General features: G+C 44.0%; 1 protein-coding gene across 1 annotated transcript in view; it reads right to left on the reverse strand.

Moving 5' to 3' along the window:
- The window catches only part of ZSWIM5 (zinc finger SWIM-type containing 5), a 145,488-nt gene extending 135,604 nt beyond the window's left edge, over positions 1–9,884 (reverse strand). Inside the window, exon 1 of the mRNA XM_048496408.1 lies at positions 9,184–9,884. Coding sequence (XP_048352365.1) covers positions 9,184–9,856 — 673 coding nt within the window. The 5' untranslated portion in view covers positions 9,857–9,884. The remainder of the gene's footprint in view (positions 1–9,183) is intronic.
- Positions 9,885–23,625: the final 13,741 nt, after the last annotated feature.

Genomic DNA, 23,625 nt, shown 5'->3' on the forward strand with positions numbered 1-23,625 from the left:
TTTAGTAGCAAGAAATTTGATCTGCGGATGTCATCAGCTGTGTGTGAATTAACACAGCTGCTCAGGCTTCATGGGGGAAGGTAAGAGCCAAAGGACAAGCACATGCACTTTTCTTGCCTTTGGTTTCTATTTTACAATGAAAGCAGCCAGGAAAATGCTACACCACATTCCGGCATGTTAAAATACAACACTATCCATGCTGCTCAATGTTTCATGTCTCTCTCAAAACTAGACTCCAAGATTTACTGCAACTGAAATAGATAAAATCAGCACTTTAAAAACAAAACGGAAAATGCAAGAGAAAACCCAATGAGGTTATCACAATCCCTGAACATATTTATGTAGATTTTCTGCTCAGCAGCCATAAATTATTTTATTTGAAAAGCCTTGTTTGTGTGGGGCAACATTTCTCTTCAGAGTTCATCACTGTCAACGGATCTGGTGTATTTCCAAATGCATTTATAGCATCTGGCTTCAGAAAAGGAATTAAAAACGCTAAAAAATAAATTAGTTGTATAAGATGGTCATTACATATACACATGTTAAAGAATAAGAGATCTTCCCCAATTTATAGGTGTACAAGGAAGGTGATTTGGTTGTTGTTTTTTAAAAAGCTGATTAGTGACAGCTAGTTCAGTGATGAATCATACTTGTCCTCCTACAGTCTCTCAAAAATTTACTGTCAGTTGTGAAGGACCCCAGAAGGAGGAGGAGGAGGAGCAGAAGAAGAAGAAGCAGAAGCAGCAGAAGCAGAAGCAGAAGCAGAAAAAGCAGAAGCAGCAGTAGAAGAAGAGGAGGAGGAGGAGGAGTTGGATTTATTACCCCCCTTGCCTTAAAATACAGTCGAGCAATAAGAACCCATTGAACACATTTACCAGTTTATGTGCTAGGACAGTGATGGCAAACCTACGGCACAGGTGCCAGAGGTGGCACTCGGAGCCCTCTCTGTGGGCACGCGCACACAGAGTTTGTCATGTAGGGGGCGGAAAATCACACACACCCCCACACACATCTAGGCTGGCCTGGGTCACTGAGCACGAGGTGCGTGCACCACGGTGAACAGGGAGGACTCGGCTGGCGGGCCAGGTGCCTGTGCTTCGGGTGGCTGCTGCCCGAGGGGGGGGCACAGAGGAGGCAGAGATACTAGAGAGGCACAGACCAGTGCACACGGGACGTGCTAGAGGCTTGAGCAGGCTGGCCCCTGCTTGAGCGGGTGGGACGGAGGAAGAGGGAGCCAATCGGTTTTTTTCTAAACTAAAACCTCAGCATTCAGGTTAAATTGCTGGGTTGGCACTTTGCGACAAATAAGTGGGGTTTGGGTTGAAATTTGGGCACTCGGTCTCAAAAAGGTTCGCTATCACTGTGCTAGGAACATGCTGGGCATTCGGCTACCTAAAATTCTTACAGAATTGGAACAAGAGTCCTTTTATCCTGGGAGGAAGACCTTACCCAACTGGTTCATCCTGAAAGCCCTAACAAATGCGGAATTCATAGCTGATTTATTTTTTATTATTTATTTCATTTACTGAATGCATATCCAGGCCTTCCCCCCAAATGAGGTCGCAAAGCTGTTTCCATTTATCCTCACACCTCTATGAAGTGGACTGGGCTGAGAGATGGGTCTACGGTTACTTAAGCCCCTTCTGCACACGCAAAATAATGCGTTTTCAAACCACTTTCGCAACTGTTTGCAAGTGGATTTTGCTATTCCGCACAGCTTCAAAGAGCATTGAAAGCAGTTTGAAAGTGCATTATTCTTCATGTGTGGAATGAGCCTTAGCAAGCTTTCACAGGAGTGGGAATTTGAACTTGAATATCCCAGCTCCTAGTCCGACCACTACACCAAACTGATTCTCCACATATTATGCGTTATGGTCCCCACACAATCACATCTGCATAACAGCAGTAAATCTAGGTATCCAACACAACATAGTCTATGCTATGCACTCTTTTGGGAGCTGCTGGCATAAGAATTCTTCATGCCAGGAATAGGATCCAAAAGGAAAATTGCTGTGTAGATGCAGTTCATGTGGGATTTGCTAACTATGATTTAATCCTCCTTTCTGTGTCACTTAACAAGCTATCCCAAGCCATGGGAGGTAACCAACCCAGTGTCAACAAAGCACCTTCCAGGTCCACAGACACTTCTTTTGGCAACCAAAGCGAACAGGCCAACTTGTTTTATATACTGTTTTGACTAGAATTGTCTCCCTTGCCCATTTCTCAACTTAATTCAGATACCCATTATGGTTCTTAATCATTACTGTTCACGTGACCTCTGATCTCCCTAATGCCCTATCGGACACTGGCCACAGAATCCACTGGCCTGTTACGTTATAAATTCCCTTTTTCCAGGGGAAGGAAATACCCACCCCTCACTGAAGAATCCCTTTTGCATCATCCACCTGGGAATTAGACACTTTACACAGATGCCTCTAAAATTTATCTGACAAGCTTTTTATAAAAGTAGCTTAGGGAGGAAGCAATCAGGAGCACAGAAATGTAAGGGGAGCTTAATTCTACCCCCTTCTGCCTGTTTTTTTTTTCTATTCTGAAGTGGCTTCACCCAACCATTTCTCCTCCCACAGTCCCAATGTATGTTTGCTCCTGCAGGTCAAGTAATACCTGAATTTTTTAAAAAGACTTCTGAGGTAGCCTAATGCAAATGTGTGTGTAACATTTATATTGGCCCTGAGAAAAACAAAATTTGGATGGGGGCATGAGAATGATATCTACTTCAAGGGCTCCCCGATATAATAAAATCTAGGTATGGCAAAATGGTGCTCAACTATAATTACAATTATGTTTAATTCCTGGCATATGCCCACTGAAAAGCTGAATGTTATGAGTGGTTGAGAAGATAATTTATTCTTTAAATGTGAAATTATAAACTGCACACAAACCCCATTTGTAAGTGTGTAGTCATCACTGCCTTTTTACATATCTACCAAAATTACAATAAACATCATCAAAAATGTTCACCAAACTGCAGAACTATTTTAAAAAGGCACGTAGGACAAATGAAACAATCCTAGTTCCAAATATTGTTTTCCTTTATCTGTAATCAACACCTCTGCTATTCTGTCAACTTCCCCTTTAAGTCACATTTCATGAGTTTCACAACATGCTTTTAGAAGAATTTAATTTGTTCCTTCTGCCATAAGAAATGTATGTAAATTAAGGCTTTAGTAGTGTGTAATTTTATGTTAAGCTTTAATGACACATTATTAAAAGTAGATGTAGAATTTCTGCAGAAACAAGGTATCATTTTTCTACTCCAACTACTTCAGTTTATTAGTTTTGCATAGTTTTATTGATTGTCACAAAACAAAAGGATTTATTTTACAAAGCAGATTTAAGTGAAATAGTTCAACACAACTACTGATAGCGTCAAAATATAGTAGGCCACTGAGAGAAAACCAACTCCATAATTCTCATGTGATTCCCAGTATTTCATATGTGTAAGACAAAGAAAATATGACATTTGTTTCAAATGTGCAATTCATTTTTTTCCAATTTCCAACAAGAAGTTTGGTTCCAGCAACTGACAGCAAAGATGTGTCACTTTATATTTATACCTAAACGTAAAGTTGCAACTGTGTTTCCTACAGTGGCGGGATCCAAAAATGTTAATAACAGGTTCCGATGGTGGTAGGATTCAAACAGTGGTGTAGCGCCAGTGAGGCTGGGCAGGGCATTCTGGGAGTGTGGCTGGGCATTCCAGGGGCAGGGCATTCCTGGGCGGGGCTGTGGCAAGGACGTAGGGCACGTGCGCCCCAGGTGCAGTTCCCTTTTACTTGGCTATTACTGTAGCCATTTTTGTTAAGGGCAAAAGCTAGTTAGGGATTGTCTGCCAATTCCCATCTCGCTCTGAAATGAAGGTAAGTGTGTGGGGATGGGGGTGGGCGCCGTGGGGTGGGGGTAGGGGTGGGGTGCCATGGGGGAAGGGGGGCACAGGGGGCCCTGGGGGGCGATTTTGCATTTCCCACTTGATGAGATTTGTTGTACCCAAGGACAGAGATTACCCCCTTGTCCCTAGTAGAGTTAATCATTAACAACAGGTTCTCCGAACTGAGAAAATTTTTATAACCGGTTCTACCGGATAGGTGCGAATAGGCTGCATCCCACCTCTGGTTTCCTAGCTCTATACGTAGACCTTAAGGGAGAAATTGGGAATACAACTTATTTCACTCTCACTGAAACTATCACAGTGCATGCTTAATTGGACACTGGACTTCACTCTTCAAATGTTATATCTGGGAATTTGTTTGAAATATGCAATACTGAAGACATTTCTGCTAAAATCCTAAACATGTATTAGTAATTCCGCTAAAATCCTAAGCATGTATTAGTAATTCCACTAAAATCAATGGCACTTCTTTCAAAGTGTGTTCTGATTCAGAAATTTAAGAACAATTCATAGCCATCCAATGATATGAGAGTATACCTACAGTGATGTCACTAGGCCTACACACAATTAAGCAGTACTGCAATCATCATGAGACCAATGTTGAATACTCTCTTCTCTTGTTTTGTGCCCCTTTAGCTGAGGTTTCAAATATTCAGCCTATTATTATGATGAATGGAGGCTTATGTTTGTCTTTTCCTCGATCCATTTTCAGAATATTCAGTTTTGACACAACAGATTTATGCCAAAAATTACAACAGTAATAAATTAATTATAATCTAGTTACTTTGAATTTTAATTGTATTTGTTGGTAGGCAAAGCTAGGCAAAAACTCCCCCTCATTCTACATCCTGAAGCCACTTGTAGCTATGCTGCTTCTCAGTTGGTTAATAATGTTAATTCCCAAACTAAGACTTTGAAAATAGTGATTCATGTAAAACCATCTGAATCAGTGGTTCTCAACTTGTGGGTCGGGGCCCCTTTGGGGGTCGAATGATCCTTTCACAGGGGTCACCTAAGACTCTCTGCATCAGTGTTCTCCATCTGTAAAATGGATAAATGTTAGGGTTGGGGGTCACCACAACATGAGGAACTGTATTAAAGGGTCGCGGCATTAGGAAGGTTGAGAACCACTGATCTGAATCATAACACCACAACAGTACGTGAAACTGTAAAATAAGATGTTTCCAAAGGATGCTCAGAATTACTATATACCAAATATTTTTATATATATACCTGTGTGTGTGTGTGTGTGTGTGTGTGTGTGTGTGTGTGTGTGAGTGTGTGTGTGAGTGTGTGTGTGTGTGTGTGTAAGTAAAATCCCCTATATGGTTGCATTGATAAAAAATTAATTTTTGTATATGTCTCTACAGCTGGAGTGCATTTCATTGCTGTTGGGCCCTTAAATTCATCACTAAGAATATAATGTACTAAATTTCACATTTCCTGGTATATCTTCTATATCATACATTTTCAAGTTTATGAAATGTAAGCTTACTTTTCCTTGCTTCAGACTATATTGCAATCACAAAAAAACCCTCTCCAATCATTGCATAGTCAATACACAAGTATGACAATTCAAGGACAAACAACATTATACCAAGTTAGAACTGTAGACCAGGGATATTTTAAAAATACTAGTTTGCTGTCAAAATCTATCCACAATATTTTCTCATAGGAAAAAAATAAATTTTATTTATAAATATTTATATGAATTTACTTGTAAAAATTAATTCCATCCATTAAAAGGTTTGCATTCTTTGGGGAATTCCAGCAGGCATTCCAATTACATGTTTCACATTAAGCCGTAAAACTGTCTGTTACTTTAAACTTTGGTCAACTGTCTAGTCATTTTTAAGCAATCCAGTCATCGCCACTTAAAGGTGAACATGTATTATTATGTACGTAGTATTTATTTAAAAAGACAAAAGATGCAGTTTTCTTAAAATTTAAGAGTTTCCTTAAAATTAAAAAATCAATTAAATTACTCCAGTAACAACTGACGTTAAGCTGTGATTAAGTTTAAATAAGCATGAATTAATTATTAGCCCACACCATACACATTGCACTAAAATGGCAGGAACCAAAAATTTTGTCCTATCCATCTCTATAATTTTCAAAAAACATACTGCAGTTTTGAAATTTCCAGCAGATATTATGATTCTGAAAAGAATATTGGTTCATATAATTGTAATGAATGCATGGTATCATATTAAGAATATAAAAAGACACAGAACTGCATCCTTCACTATAAATTAACAGTCATTTTGATTTAGTGCCTGAAGTACCTTTTTCTCTCTAAATATAAAGACATCCCAGTTCCAATTTCAATGCAAATGTTCCCCAAGAGTAACAAACCACTTTGCTGGTTAGGTTTACTCCACCTTATACTTTAGTGGACACGGTTACCATACAGATATAGAAAGCATTATGCTCACCATCTGCATGAAATAAACGTTCATCACTTCAGAGCATTTTGTTTTATTTAAATTTCCTTTCAGTTTTTTCTGGAAAGGGCTTACAGTATTATGTAAATACATCAACTTCTTCCCCTATTAAATCAGCAACCTTTCATCTTATTCCCCAGTCCTCTCATGAATGTTTAGCTTGCAAACTTTAAAAGAGTGGAGAACAGCATCAATGGAGGTTGACTGCAGAAGCTGGAATTCTAACATAGACATGTGTACATAAAATTAAAAACCCCACATTCTAATATTCTTGATCTTTAAAAAAAACTGAGCAGGTACTGGTTTTCAGCTAGGTTTTGCATTTATGTAATATGGTACCTGACAGAATCAGGTGTCAGGTTGTTAACTGCAAGCCCCAAGAGACTGTTTTCAGCTACTCATAACACCATGATATGGCAAAGTCAGAAGTGCTTTCATCTCTTCTGTAAAACCATAGGAGTAGCTAGCCAATCTGATTGCATTAATACTGCAGTTTTGCAAACATACTGCTCTCCTTCCTTCATAATTTACCCTGAAATTTACCTTGGTCATTTATAAAACCTCTTCTTTCTTTCAAAATATTTTTAAAATGGGAATCTTTAGAAGACTCTCCAAACTGATGCTTGAAATATTGTTTATACACTACTAAACATGTTTCTAAACTCTTAATGCACAAAATATTAAAGAGATTGTCCATTATTTTGACTAAGTAGGGATGAAATTCCTCCTGGCTTCTATTAGTTATAGGTTATGTTTAAAGGAGATGTTTGAAATACTCCAATCCTAGTCTCCAACTGAAACATCCATGTGTAATTGAGTCACAAATTTCAAAATTTGCTGCAAATTTCTGATCAGAAATGTAACAAACTAGGTCAGTATAAGAGCTGTTGAGAGAATTTTTAAACCATTTCTCATTTGATTACATTTTTTCATACTATCCTTTCAATTTCAAGTAAAACAATGGAACCTATTTTGTTACATTAAAGCAGGCTTTAGAAACTATTAATTTATCCAAAGTGAGTAACTGTAGAAAAAACATAATTTGACTAAATGATTATAAATAAAGTGTAAATATTTGAGGAGTACCTTTAAAAAGAATTCCTAACTCATAACATTTGTTTTAGTATGCCTCTTCATTCTTCCCATTTGGAAGAATAAAGCATACTATTTAGAATATTTAAAACATTTGAAGCCCAGGGGGAAAGATTTGCATTAATGGTAATAAGACTCAGCACAAAATTAATTTGCACTTCATATTTGCAATACAAATTGTACCAGAATCCCAATTTAATGGGAATACCAGTTTCATTCACCTCCAGTAACAATGTGAATGGGATTATTCTATGCACTATGTAAAAAGCAGATTTCGGAGATAACTGCTATGGGAGAAAAATGACCTTTGTCACACACTCATAAGTCCCCTGACAAACCTAGTAATAATGAATATTGTGTTTAATGTCAGTAAAGTCAAGGAATTTCTTGCCATTTTCAGTTCCCAGTGGCACCAACAAAATGCTATGCATAAAATACACCTGAAACTAGAATGCCACAATAATACTCCCTCCCTTCCAAAGAATCCCAAAAGACTCAACCAGTCTTTTGGGAGAAGGCAATGCTTCCTTTTATTTTAAAAGAAAGGAAACACCACAGTACTCCAAAGGTAAACAGCAAAGGTATGATAGGGTGTCATAGCCCAGATTTCTCTACAAGCATCTCGCTCCTGTGTTTCACCTTCTTAACCTCCTTGCCACAGGAGGTGGTGATGGCCACAAACCTTTATAGCTTTAAAAGGGGCTTGGACAGATTTATGGAGGAGAAGTCGATTTATGGCTACCAATCTTGATCCTCTTTGATCTTAGATTGCAAATGCCTTAACAGACCAGGTGATCGGGAGCAACAGCCGCAGAAGGCCATTGCGTTCACATCCTACATGTGAGCTCCCAAAGGCACCTGGTGGGCCACTGCGAGTAGCAGAGAGCTGGACTAGATGGACTTTGGTCTGATCCAGCTGGCTTGTTCTTATGTTCTTATGTTCTTAACCCCTGTGTAGCTTTTTGACTACTCCACTGTCACTAGGGGGAAATGAGGGGCGTTGCAATCAGGTGGAAAGAAATTTCTGATAGATTTACTATGTCCCAGTCCAGCTTCTGTAAACTGGCACTTGCCTAACCCTTTTCCAAACTATACCTCAATACCCCCCCCCCCCACACACACACCTATTACCAAACCCCTCATTTACAAAGGAAATTACTGGGATAAAAGCTTGCTCCTTCCCAGCCGGCTACGACATACAGCTTGCATTTGTGAAAAGGACACCCTGGCATTCCCTTCCCCCTCTGAACCGCCCCACTCGGCGAGGGGAGAGAAATACTGTCAAACAGCAAACAGACCAGACAAAAGGCTGCGATTGTTTGGAAACGGGGGAAATCTGAAAGCACAGAAGCAACCGCAGAGACAAGGACTGAACCGGGAGGCCGCGGGGTGGAAGAAGAACAGAGGCTGGCGGGGAAGAGAAGAGGGAAGGTGTGAGGAGAAAGACGGGACGGAGTTCGAGGCGAAGGAATTTGACAGCAGAAGAGGGAAAGGAAGGGCAGAAGGGGGGGGGCGGGAGAGCGTAGAGGCGAGGGGGGAGCGGGAATAAAGCGACCTTCGCCACTGGGGAAGGCGGAACGGCTGAGGCGAGGAAGGCAGCAGGCGCGCCAGGGGGAGGGGAGCCCGAAGAGAAAGGAGGAAAGGCCGGCAAGAGCAGCCCAGACTGGGACGCGCCGGCGAAGCAGGGGCGGTCTCTCTCGAGCACTCCGGCGCTCGCTCGCTCGCTCGCTCACTCACCCACTTGGAGCACGTTGTCCACGGCGCCCGTTTCCAGCAGGCGGATGCCTCGGCGGAAGGGGAGTCCCTCGGCGACGGCGGCGCTGGCCGGAGCGCCCGGGGCTGGCAGAGGGGCCGTGCCGGGCGCTCCCGCGGGAGCGGCTGTGCCGGGGGCGGCCGGGCTGTCCTCTCCGCCTGCCCCCACACCCGGCACGTTGCCCGCGGCTGCCCCGCTGGCTCCGCCGCCTGCCCCGCTGCTGCTCCCGCCCCCGCTGCGCCCCGGCTGGAAGCTGGAGTACATGCAGATCTGGCGCTCGCTGCGAGGGAAGCTCCAGTAGACGATGCGGCGCTGCACGGGCTCCGGGATGCGCTGGAAGCGGCCCTCCACCCGCTCGAAGGCCCAGCTGCCCGCCACCCGCTTGGCCGCGGCGTCCAACAGCGACTCGGGCTGCAGCAACGGCAGATGCGTCCCCTCCGGCCCGCAGCCGGAGCCCGGGCCCGGACGGCCAGGAGGACAGCAGCCCCTTGCCCTGCCGCCGCCACCCCCGCCCTCGGCCGCTCCGACCGGTCCCCCCGGGCAACCTCTCGAGCGGGGCAGCGCCGCCACCCGCGAGCACAGGCGCTTGGCACCCGGGGAGCCCGCGGAGGGCAGAGGCGGCCGCAACAGCTCCTCGCCCTCGCCTCCCTCCGCCATGGCTGCGTCCGACCCACTGAGCCCCAGCCTGTAGTGACTGCCTGCCAGCCGCCGCGGAGCGCTGGGGGGCGGCAGGGGGTGGAGACTGCGGCGGGGAACGGTGGCGGGGGACGGGGGTGGGGAGCTGACGGGCACCGCAGACGCCCCACAGCCCGGGAAGTGTCACGTGGCCCCTCCCGATTGAAGGAGCCGCTCGTATGCGGGACGTTGAGCCCCTGACTGGGGTGCGAAGGGAGGGAGGTGCCCCCCCCCCCCTAATTTGTATTGCGGTGACATTTCTTAGACTAGTTCACTTTTCTGTTTTGAATTATTCAGTATTCAGTCCATCGAACAGCCATATACGTCGTGCTTGAGAGGAAAATGAGTCCCGGCCCCCCCAAGGTAGACTGCCTAGTCAGCAAAATACAAATTGCTTAGCGCAAAGGTTCTGCCTCGGAATGTGTTTTCAGTTCCTTCTGGAATCAAGTCTTGAAATTGGAGAAGTCATAATAGAAGTGCCTCTGAACACGTGCAGAATGGCTTTCTCTGGGAACTGAGTAACCACGGCTTATCTTCTTCCCTCATCTTCTGGATTAAGGCGCACGAGGGTGTTTCCATGGCAGGTGCCGGGGGAGGGACCACTCTTTCCAGACACTGAACATCGGACGGGAGTAGTCGCACTGGCTCTGTTAGTCAGGATGTCTTGACGTTCAGATGCTTACATCCCATAGAATTAACTCTCTGGGTTTCTCATAGTCCTAGAAAATAAAAACAACTGCCTTAAAAGCCCCAGAGGAAATACAACAGAAATGTATAAACCATCCCCATCCTGCACAATGCACCCACGGGACTTTGATTGATGGCAGTCACATGACACTGGAAGGAAGATTGAGGCTGGGATTTTGTGAATGCAAAGCAAATGCTGTACCCCTTGAACCATAACTGCCCCACCCCGTAATTCTGTAGAACAATACAAAGAGGACAAGCGCAACTTCCAGCATCCAAGATAGGTGAAACCTAATTTTGCATCTCATAAAGGCCCATTCAGCAGACACCTGCATAGATAATAGTGTCTTCTTTAATAAACAAATAGTGTGGTTTAAATATTACCATTCATCTGCACAGAGGCCGAGAGGAAGTAAATTCAGTTGTTTCTGTAATATGATATAACAAAGTGAGACGATACATTGGTGCAGGTGAACAGCACATATTTGAACATATCTGGATTATTACAATTTGCATGGATAAGTATGTGCAGCCCAGTCCTCATGCTATTGAAATATACATAGGTGCATTTAGCTCTGCAGAGGATTGGAGTGCACAACATATTTTATTTTCAATGTCCTGGCAGAAGTTACTTAAAGCAAGGTACAATTTTCTAAACAAACCTAGCTATAGCATATCCTTCTTCCTTCTGCCTTATATAATTCAAGCCATTCTTGCATCACTGGATCACACTCTTTCCACTACATTGAGACTGGCAAAAATGCTCTTATTTAGAAAGTAAATCCCACTGAATGCAGCAATGTATTTGGAGTAAGGATCCTTAGAATCATACTGTATTAATTTTGTATTCTGATGGGTGACTAGAGGGGGGAACTGCGATCATAAGCACTTACACATCGGCAAGTGCTCACAATACCAGTAGTGTCACTGTTAGCAAAGCAAAACAGGGGTCCAGTCGCACCTTAAAGGCTAGCAGCATTTATTCCAGCATGAGCTTTTGTGAGACAGAGCTTATTATAAGCCAATGAATAATGTTGTCAGCACAAATTAATTTATAGTTGCAGTCACAGACCAGCAGGGTCTAGCATCCTTCTTTTGTACTCCAGCAATATTAATCGACTTCCTAGTCTGGGTCTGTCAGTAATACAGTATCAACTGAACTTATTCATATGTAAAAGTTACATCACCTTCTTTAGGTACATCATCTCCTAACACTTATCAGTTCAGTAACACCAAAGGAAGAGAGGAAGTTTGTAGTTTGTTGACACTTCAATTTTTCCTAATTAAAGTTTTTAACATGTAGGTCCAGTGCACTGAAATGTAGCAGAGATTCAGCTGACTGGATTAACATTAGAGGAAACAGGTTTTTTAAAAGCAAGCTTTTGAATATGCGTTCTCCTTCAGGTTGAGAAGGAGTATTCAGAACAGATTTCAAAGTACCTACAAAGAAAAAAAAAGGGGGGGGGTAAAGGTAGTTGTAACGTCATATAAAACACTACTAGAGTCAAACATGGGAGATGTGGAAACAGGTATATCATCAGAAACAATAGTTAAAGCTAGGAAGCTTGTAGAGCTGGGCATTGATTGTATTTATTATTTCTTAAAACTGCTTTATAACAATTATATAAACTACTTTTATTATACAAATTTAGCATAAGGATGTGTCACTGGCAACCAAGATCAAGTTAATTCATGCAATGGTATTCCCTGTCACTATGTATGGGTGTGAATGGGGGACAGTAAAAAAACTGACAGGAAGAAAGTAGATTCCTTTGACACATGGTGTTGGTGGAGAGTGTTACGGATACTGTGGATGGCCAAAAAAACAAATAAGTGGGTTCTAGATCAAAGCAAGTCTGAACTGTTCCTAGAAGCTAACATTACTAAACAGAGGCTGTCGTATTTTGGCCACATAGAGAGAAGACAAAAGACACTGGAAAAGACAATAATGTATTGTCGAAGGCTTTCACGGCCGGAATAACTTGGGTGCTGTGGTTTCCGGGCTGTAGATCCTCTGAAGATGCCAGCCACAGATGCAGGCAAAACATCAGGAGAGAATGCTGCTAGAACACGGCCATACAGCCCAGAAACCACACAGCACCCAAAAGACAATAATGCTAGGAAAGGTTGAAGGCAGCAAGACAAGAGGAAGACCCAGCATGAGGTAGACTCAGAGGTGGGATCCAACCAGTTCTCACCACTTCTCTAGAAATGGTTACTAATTTTTTCTGAGTGCCGAGAAGGGGTTACTAAAGCAACCTCCCTGCCCAATAGGGACTGGAGGTGAGTGTGTGCGGCGCCGCCACTGATTGAATCCCACCACCATCGGAACCTGTTATTAAATTTTTTGAATCCCACCACTGGGTAGATTGACTCTATAAAGGAAGCCACAGCCCTCAGTTTGTAGACTTGAACAAGTTTGTCGATTGAACGTTTTGGAGGACATTGATTCATAGAGACCATAAGTCACAAACGACCTGATGGCTCTTAACCAGGGGCATAACAGGGTAAACTGTAGCCCTGGGCAAAACCTGAGTTGGATGCCCCCCCCCCCCCCATGGGCAGCCACTTTACCACAACCAATTTTTTTTTGCACCAGGACATTGGTGCCTGCAGGGGGTGCATTTTTAGACATATCAGCACCAAAATTTCAGCGTATCATCAGGAGACTGTCCTTATGCTACCTCCTCCAGGTTTGGTGAGGTTTGGTTCAAGGAGTCCAAAGTTATGGACTCACAAAGGGGGTGCCCCATCCCCCATTGTTTCCAATGGGAGCTAATAGGAGATGGGGGCTACAGTTTTGAGGGTCCATAACTTTGGACCCCATAAACCAAACTGCACCAAACTTGGGGGGTCCCATCAGGACAGTCTCCAGATGATATCCTGAAATTTTGGTGCTGATACATTAAAAAATGCACCCCCTGCAGGAACATCCCGAAATTTTCCCAAGAATCTTAGTTCTGCATTGAGTTTTCTGTATTGCTGTCAATGGGGGTTGCAGGCTGGGGGGGGGGCACATTTCTGAAGGCACAGTCTCAAAACTTTCATGGTCTCATCAGGAGACTTCCCTAATGATACCCCCCAGGTTTGGTGCAGTTAGGGGGGCCAAAGTTATGGACCCTCAAAACTGTAGCCCCCATCTCCTATTAGCTCCCATTGGAAACAATGGGGGTGCCCCTTTGGGAGTCCATAACTTTGGACTTCCTGAACCAAACCTCACCAAACTTGGGGGGTAGCATAAGGACAGTCCCCTGATGTTACGCTGAAATTTCGGTGCCACTAGCCTAAAAACTGCGCCCCCTGCAGGCCAAAAATGGAAAACCACTAAAAATACCCAAAAACGAACCCTGCATTTTGATGCCCCCCACAAGGTGGTGCCCTGGGCAGCTGCCCACCTTGCCCAATGGGCATTACGCCCCTGCCCTTAACACGCATATATCAATACCTGAAGCAAGCAACAGTCAAACTAACTGAAAGATCCAAACAACACTATGATCATTGTTATTACCCTTTCTTCATTAAAACAACAGAGTCATTGCTCAGTCCAGAAGGAGCAGAACTGAGCCTTGAAACATTTTATACTGCCATCTTTTTCAATTAATTTCATCCCATCAAAAGAAGCAATCATTAACAAAACATTTAAAGTAAACTGTAAAAGCTGTCTCGTATTTGGCTCACTTTCTTCTTCAGTGCTGAAAAACTGAACAGGTGAGAAATGAGCAAGTGGGATTCTGTGAAGCTAGCAGAAACAGCATTAAAACAAATATAGGACATCTGACACAATGAGGAAGCAGTTGAATAATGAGCACAGAAATAACATTTTATTCAGGAAGCCCTAATGGAAAAAGGCAGTTTGTTCCCACTATCCTACTCAGCCTCCTATGACACCTGGTTCAGAAATCACCATTATTTGTCCAGAGCCAAGTCTGCCAGTCTTTCAATATATAACCTAGATAACCTTGTTTGTTGCCTGAGAGCTTTTAAAAAGTAGGAATGGAAGAGAGGCACTTGATGTTGTTTTTCACTTTGAAGCCAAGTAAGTCTGAGAACAAAAGACTAGGATTTCCATTCATGCTGCTCTGATCCTGAAAGGAAGGTCTGGAAATCAAACTAAATATAAAGCGCTCATAGGATTGTCATCTATTAGTTTAAAAAAGCTAAATCCTGTCCCTGAGGGTGCTGCTGGATGATAACTGAGATCATAGGTATCACACATTTTGGGCATGAGCTAACCAGACACAGTTCCAGTGATTTCAGTGCAAGAAATGTAAGCATGTGCTTAACTCTCCCTTTGAAATAAATGAAAATGAAAACTGCATAAATGTGGTTGGATTATACTTCATGAGTTTATAGTTAGATCATTTTTTTAACAGAACAGTAAGAAAAGTATAAGGAGTTTATTTAGGCCCAATTTAGTTCTGTATAAGAAACGTATTCTCCACAGCGAGATTAAATGTGTTTGAATCCGAAATGTTGTCTGGCTATTTGAAGGGTATTCCTTATGAATATGTCTGTCTAATATGCCATGGCAATCATTTTGTGGCTGGCTGCACCTCTTATGACAGCCATTATGTGGCAGCCATTTTTGTTGTGCCCACCATTCCATGTCAGAATTCAAAATGTGCCCACAGACTCAAAAAGGCTGGTGACCCCTGGTGTAGCATGTGTCCCTAGAAGCTGACATTACTAAACAGAGGCTGTCGTATTTTGGGCACATAGAGAGAAGACAAAAGACACTGGAAAAGACAATAATGCTAGGAATAATTCTTTCTCAAATATATAGATTGGGACTCCACCCAGTGTAACAGAGTTATGGGTTCTAACCCAGCAGCCAAAAGGGAAGGGGAGGGGTCCGGCATCTGGACATGGCCCACCCACCCTAGCAAAGAGAGGGAGGGAGGGGGAGGGGTGCCATGCAGGGGGAGGGAGGGGTGCCATGCAAGGGAGGGAGGGGGATATACTATGTCTTTCTGATGACATGATAGAATCAATTACACACATCCTATTAGACTGTTCTTGGTATTATTTACCTCATAAGAAATTGTTATTCCCATGGTTAAATAATAGATTTTTCACTTCTGAATTGTCAAAGGTTAAACACCTTCTTGATTTAAATGTTGCAAAGTTTTTTCTGAAACCTCAAGAATCAGATTGTGTCCCAAGGCCTGCCGGCTTGCTGGACAAGCACAACGCTAGCATGTTCTGGTTGCCCCGAAGATGGACTTTGGGCCTCCATGTCAACCCTTGAGGGTAGAGACACAACTGCTGAACAGGGAATGCTCAGTGGAGGCTGATGGGAACAGCTAGGGGCAGAAGTGTGGCAGCGAAGATGTCCCAGAGATCCTGGAGCTCCCAGGCAGCCAGGCAGCCAGCCAGGCAGCCAGGCAGGCAGGCAGGCAGGCAGAGCTAGTGAGTGGCAACCAGAGCCGGGCCACACCTCACACACCTCCAGCCAAACCAGTGGCATGCAGCAGAGCACACATATGCCTGCTGTCAAGACCCAGATCTGTAGACAAATATAAGACTAGATTTCAAATCAGTAGCCTTTATTGACAGACGTCGGCATGGCTAAAAGAATCCTGTTCTAAAGAACTGTCTTTGGGTACAACCTGTTATTCCAGAGTTCTCCCCCCTCCCTCCTCCTCACCTCATATCAAAGGCAGAGTAAAATAAGACAGGAATGTAATAGCCGTTGCTTTCTCAAGGTCGGTATGAAGAGATAAAGTCACTTGGGTACTCCTAGTACACCGGCACTTGGGTACTCCTAGTTTGCTACATATTACAAATCAAGGGAAGGTGGGAAACTGAAAGTAAAGTGAAGGTCCATTAACATGACAGAGCACAGAGCCCTCTTTGAAGTTGGGAAGGCTCTTCCTGACATTCACTTGCCCTCCCTTCCTCACCCTCCATCACTTGTTCACCCTGTCCAGCACAAGGGCCACTCCAGTCACCTTCTGGTCAGCCTGCCATCCCCAGGGAGGTTCCTCTGCGGCCCAGTGTGCCACTTTGAAGATCTTTGAAGCTTGCTGCTGTAGGGGGAAAGGGGCGCACCAGCTACCCTCCCACTGCCCATCCAGACTTCTGCTGCTTGCCCTCTTGCCTGCTTGCCTCTTCCCCAATCTTGGAGGCAGCCAGCCATAGGCTGGGCACACAGGTGAGGGTAAGGCACAGCAGCAAAATGGCCCAGGGAAGAGGTGGGCTGGCTGGTGGCCTGCAGTAGTAGAGGAAGATGGCCTCGGTGGCAGCAGCCCAAGGTAGTGGGCAGTGGAGGCTCAGGCTGGTGGGTGAGGGCACAGGAGGAGGAGGAGGCATGGCAGGCAGCCCTATGCAGCTCCTCGATCCTGGGAGGAGGGGGAGGCTTGCAACACATGCAAGTGGCACATGGGGCATTGGCCCGTTCTGTCCCCCCCTAAGTATGCCATTGGTGAATAAACGGTTGCTGCAAACAGTAAAACTAAGTAGTGAGCCTGTGCTGAATTCAACACAACTATTCCCACACTGTTGCATTAGAACAACACCTTGAATCTATGAGTGGAGACCAGAGTTTATGAGAAAAGGGGAAGCTGAGAGAAGATTGTTGAATAAAACTGCAGAATAAGTCCATTATCTGTTACATTGCCTAGCATAATAAAATGATTCTTCAGCAGTTCTCTTCAACAATTCCCATACAACTGCATTTCCATTTCCCTCTATCCCCACAATCATGTCAGAAGATAGGAGTCCAACTAAATTTTTTATAACATTGAAGAATGATTAAAATACATTTTTAATGTATATAGCTCTCTTCAGTGGCATAGCTAATGCAGCACCGGGGGAGCAATCACCGGGGGAGCAATTGTTCCCCTTGAGTACATTTTTGAAAAGGGGCACCTGTTCAAAATCCCCCCACCCTCACTTCCAGGCCAGCCCAAGCCCCGCTCCTGGGGCTGGACTCTTCCTCCCAGACTCTGGCCCACGCCACTTCTTGGCATGTGTCATAACATCTTTTTTATGTGCTTGCTCCTCCTAACTTTAGAACCTGAATACACCCCTGGGCCTGGCTCTCTTTCTTGCCAGAATCCTTCTTCCTCTCTCTTTTTTAAAAAGGACTTTGAAATGACAGACAGTCTGGTTTAGTAGCTCTTCCTTTTCCCTAGGAAATCCTTACAATTATGGCTCCAAGGAGATCTGTAACACAATTCTTACACCAAATTATAATTCATCAGGATGATGTCATGATAGCTGCATATGTATAAGAACCAGTAGATATACCCTCACACTCTCTTTAGCTTTAAAAAATATTGTGGCCAGCCCACTTTACACCAGGTGTGTTGAAGATCAATGTTCTAAGACACACTTTCCTATGCAAAGTGATTGGTCGAATTAGCATGGCTGGCACCTCACATGAAATATGAGCGTGCCTTAGAGATAGCCTGAAAATCCACTGTAACGTACAGGGATTCTGTGGCAGATGTGCAAGTGTTATGCTCAGTGGTATAGGATGTAAAAGTCTTATGGGATCTTCTTTTCGAACAGTTACCAAATGTATAATTAAAATGTGATGCCACTCCCCATCCCTATAAAGCTGTGTCCCTAGATTTCATCTCCAAAGCCTGACCATTGTTTTGCCACAAACAAATCAGTGTAGAAGAGGGGACCCTGGGACTAGAAAGCTGAAATTCCACTGTTTTTAGTTTATTGACCCACTTGTTAAATCTGTGAGATCCCCAAATATTGCTTTTAAGGCATTGTAGGTTCTTCTTTAGGATAAGGATTGAAAGGCAAATTTCAGTACAGCACTAAGCAGTTATGCCCCTTCTCAGTCAACAGAAGTCATGCTGCTTAGAACTCCAAATTATAGTTGTGTATTTATTTGGTTTTGTTGCCCAACAAAAGCTCACAATAAAAGGGAAGGAAGTCCTCATGCTGAGAGAAATGTCCATCCTCAAATGGCCCTGCTGGTCATATCTGTAATAATTTTATACTGTGAGTTCTTTTCAGGTATTAAGAACATAAGAACATAAGAACAAGCCAGCTGGATCAGACCAGAGTCCATCTAGTCCAGCTCTCTGCTACTCGCAGTGGCCCACCAGGTGCCATTGGGAGCTCACATGCAGGATGTGAAAGCAATGGCCTTCTGCAGCTGTTGCTCCCGAGCACCTGGACTGTTAAGGCATTTGCAATCTCAGATCAAAGAGGATCAAGATTGGTAGCCATAAATCGACTTCTCCTCCATAAATCTGCCCAAGCCCTTTTTAAAGCTATCCAGGTTAGTGGCCATCACCACCTCCTGTGGCAGCATATTCCAAACACCAATCACCCGTTGCGTGAAGAACTGTTTCCTTTTATTAGTCCTAATTCTTCCCCCCAGCATTTTCAGTGTATGCCCCCTGGTTCTAGTATTGTGAGAAAGAGAGAAAAATTTCTCTCTGTCAACATTTTCTACCCCATGCGTAATTTTATAGACTTCAATCATATCCCCCCTCAGCCGTCTCCTCTCCAAACTAAAGAGTCCCAAACGCTGCAGCCTCTCCTCATAAGGAAGGTGCTCCAGTCCCTCAATCATCCTCGTTGCCCTTCTCTGCACTTTTTTCTATCTCTTCAATATCCTTTTTGAGATGTGGCGACCAGAACTGAACACAGTACTCCAAGTGCGGTCACACCACTGCTTTATATAAGGGCATAACAATCCTTGCAGTTTTATTCTCAATTCCTTTCCTAATTATCCCCAGCATAGAGTTTGCCTTTTTCACAGCTGCCATGCATTGAGTTGACATTCCCATGGAACTATCAACTAAGATGCCCAAATCCCTTTCCTGGTCTGTGACTGATAGCACTCGACCCCTGTAGCGTGTATGTGAAGTTTGGATTTTTTGCCCCCATGTGCATCACTTTATATTTTGCTACATTGAACTGCATTTGCCATTTCTTAGCCCACTCACCTAATTTATCAAGGTCCGCTTGGAGCTCTTCGCAATCCTTTTCATGGTTCTCACCACACTGCATAATTTGGGTATCATCTGCAAACTTGGGCCACCACGCCACTTCCACCCCTACTTCCAGGTCATTTATGAATAGGTTAAAGAGCACTGGTCCCAAATGGGATCCTTGGGGGACACCACTCCCTACATCTCTCCATTGCACTTCCCATTTACACCCACTCTTTTGCTTCCTGCTTCTCAACCAGTTTTTAATCCATAGGATGGTCTTCCCCTCTTATTCCCTTGGATTAAGCTGAGTTTTCTCAATAGTCTCTGGTGAGGGAACTTCTTGTCAAAAGCCTTTTGGAAATCCAAGTAGACAATGTCCACTGACTCCCCCTTATCCACATGCCTGTTTACACCCTCAAAGAACTCTAGTAAGTTTGTAAGACAGGATTTGCCTCTGCAAAAGCCATGCTGACTCTTTCTCAGCAGGTCTTGCTTTTCTACATGTTTTATAATTTTATCTTTGATGATAGAGTCTACTAATTTACCAGGAACAGATGTCAAACTGACTGGCCTGTAATTTCCCGGGTCCCCCCTAGATCCTTTCTTAAGGATTGGTGTGACATTGGCCATCTTCCAGTCTTCAGGGATGGAGCCTGATTTCAGGGATAAATTGCATATTAAAGTGAGAACATCAGCAATTGAGTCTCTGGAACCAGCAGAGGGGAGTAGCAGTGGCAGTGGAAAAGAAGACTGGGCCAGGAAGAGCAGAGTGAGCTCTGGTGTTCATTTTGGAGGGATTTTCTCAAAGCCACATCTTTTAAAACAGTGTATTTTAACAGGGGTTAGCAGGGGTTATCTCTTTTTCTCCTTGTAAGGCTGCTGAGAGCTAGGGCTGCTGGGAGGTGGGGCTCACAACTAAGGGAGTCAAGTGAACTGTATAAAATGAATTATACTTTTCTATTTATTTGAAAACAATGAACATTTCCACCTCATATGTTCTCTGTGACCGCTTGGTGTCAAACTAGAGAAAACAAAAAGCTAACCGATCTATTGTTTGTTGTCGGCTGATCCAGGTGGGGGCTTTGTTTTGTTTCCTGCAGTGAAATCAAATATCTTTCATTTTAATTAATGCTCTTTTGTATTTCAGGTCCCTCTTGCGGTGGGAGGGAAAAAAGCAGTGCAAAGGTCAATTCCAACAGAAACATTGAAGGTTCATCTCAAAGCTTTAATTCAATTCTTGACTATGGTCACTATTGCACACTTGACTAGATATTATCATGCTAACAAGAGGGTCTTTTTTCAGCCATTTGAAACAGAATGTCAAGAAATACAAATTTTTGATTGCACAGACAAAGTTCAAATCCTCAGTCGGCAATGGATATTGGCCCAAACTAGCCCACAAAGGAGAAGGATGATGTAAGCTAATTTGGGGCACCATAGGGGAGAAAAGCAGGGCATAAATACACAAAATAATAAATTTCAATAAAACTAGGTTTGCTTCCAAATTTCTTATTTTTTTCTCTTTGCACATATTTATTTAATAAATATGAAGTACTTAATATTTAATAGAACAGAGGGAAGAATTGCTTATGGTTAATGTGCAATTTAAAGCAAAGATTGAAATTGGGAAATGCATCTTCAAGGGCAGCTTCATATTCTGCAGAATTTGAGGCTTTGGATACCCATTCTTTCTGCACTACAGGACTCAAAGTGCAGATTGCAAGAGCTCAGCTGCTTGGCTTCACTCTGAAAAATAGGATCTCAAAGTGTGATTTCGCACAGCATATTTATAACAATTTGCAATTGTTATAAATGAATTTGTTTTCCATTAATAAATATGCCATGCAGAATGAGCCAAGTGCAGACCAAGCATCTTCATCTGCTCTGATGGAGGAAAGGAGAAAGATGTTTTAAACTAGTGCTGTTGTAAACAATATGTGTAAAGTGCACCAGGCTTCCTTACTCAGTTCTCAAAGAGGGGATACAAGCCAGGATTTGATCTGGAAAAGAAGAGTCTCTCATTGCATGTTTTTAAAACTGGATCAAAATTTGCCCTGCCCTTAGTTTAAACTACTCCTTAAACTGAAATGAAGGACGGGCTATGCATTGTTCCTTTACATGGAGCACACCAGTGCTTCAGTGGTAAGGATCAACAGAACTAGCACAGTTAGTTCTAGTTATCTTCAATTCCAGTATCTTCCATTTGTCTGCTCTGCAAGTGTCCCTTTGTTCATGCAGAATTATAATAGCAGCAGTGAGGAGGCAGAGATTAAAAAAATCAACATTGAGTAATGCTGTTACATCACTTCCACAGTCACCTTGCTTATAATGGTGAAGTAAGATGACTTGAGGTCCCCATTAGTGCTGGAATGGAGGGTGTCTTGACAAAAGTCAGTAACTAAACTCCAGAACTATTTCACAGTGGAACATTCCCACCAAATAAACTAAAGTCCTGCCCTGAGATTTGACTGTAGTACAGATGCTTAAAATAGAATCTTACCAGGGTTCCATTTACAAAGTGCCTCTTATTGAGTCTCCTTTATATTTATATAAAGTAAATTATGCCAAATGGTCTATTCCAGATTCCTTCTCCCTTCCTAGTTTTCTCCTCTGCAATCATGTAGTCGACCCGCGTGGTCAGCGTAAGAACGAGACGAGACGCGGAGATAACATCTGGTGGAGATCGCCAGCAGCGGGAGCCCGGAGGTCCGTGTTCCTAGCGAGTCTCCCGCGTGCCGGTTCCTGGCACCTTTTATTGTTATTCTATCGGGGGCGTGTAGGAGGGAGGACCGGGGGGAGTTCCGGGAGAGCGGGAGGTCGGGAGATCATCATGTGATGCATGATCTCACCTGGCTACGTGCGGAGAGGAGCGTAAGCGTCTGAGCCTAATCCTCACCTGGGGGCAAGACCATTGTCCCTGCGCCCGGTGACTGAGCCAGACAGTTCATGACCCGTGACTCATAGGGGGATGAGGAGGGGGGGTGCGGTGGCGAATTCAGGAAGCGGTCAGAGGGTCCGCTATTCCCAACGTTTCTACCACGGGTGCTGCTAGGTCAGCAGTGCATTACTACATCTCCTCCTTTTTTACATTTGTGGTAAAAGGGGGGACCGAAATGCTATGGGGCGATTTAAAGGGGACGTTTTGCCTCCTCCGCCGTCTGGTCAAGCTGGACCGAAGCTGCTTGTGTAACATAGAACTTGGCTATGGGCAGGGAAATTCGCAGGGGCTTCAGACACACGCTACAGGCAATATTAGATACACATTGAACGAAACAAGATCCGATAACGAGGGCACACACTTAAACCAATGCAGAGCTGCACAATAGCACTCAACCATTCTCCCCGCAGCCAGCTCCAGAGGGCTGACCACCAATGGGGCAAAACACGCTATCTCCTGATTAGATACAAGCAACTTCTTATGGCTCACGTACCTTCATATGAATCACTCAAATACCAGAAAGATTAAAACAACACACACGGCTATGTACATTCTCACAACTTGGTGATGTAATAACAATAAGTAATCAATAGCTGCACGCATTGTCTAGGGTCGCTTGACGAAGTGTCTCTGCTGCCTCTGAGGCCAGAGCGCCCAGAGCAATGGAGGTAGAATTGATGGACTCTCGCGAAGCGCGGCACAGGCCAGCCGGGCCAATAGTCTTGGCGTTACAGGAAACAAGTCCGGGCTCCCGCCAAGGAAGCGGCGAGGGAGACAAATCCCGCCTTGGAGAGGGCTACACCGGCCAAGCTTCGGCTACAGGAGGGATCGAAGGCAGATGCAGAGCTGGCGGCGGCAAGGCGTCCGGCTCCTGGGGTGGAGCCTCTGGGTAGCAGAGAGTCCCGCATGACAGACAGCGGAAATGCAGCACAACAAATAAACATAACTTCAAAATTTAGGTATGCAATAAATTTAAACAACAATAACAAAACATAGCTAAAATGGGATACATAGGCTGGATGATGTATCGAAGGAAGGCGCAACCCGTGGTTGCATAAATGGTCCACGCATGGCTAATTCTTGCCGTTTGACTACCAAAACTACAGAGTGATGGCTGCTAGAGTCCATGGGTGATTCTCAAGATCGTAGGGAGAGAGAGCTAAATGACAGCTCCTTAGCATTGCAGGTTCAGTGATTCTCAATTTGAGCAAGGCTGT

Source organism: Sphaerodactylus townsendi, linkage group LG05 (genome assembly GCF_021028975.2).
Source record: "Sphaerodactylus townsendi isolate TG3544 linkage group LG05, MPM_Stown_v2.3, whole genome shotgun sequence".
NCBI lineage: Eukaryota > Metazoa > Chordata > Lepidosauria > Squamata > Sphaerodactylidae > Sphaerodactylus > Sphaerodactylus townsendi.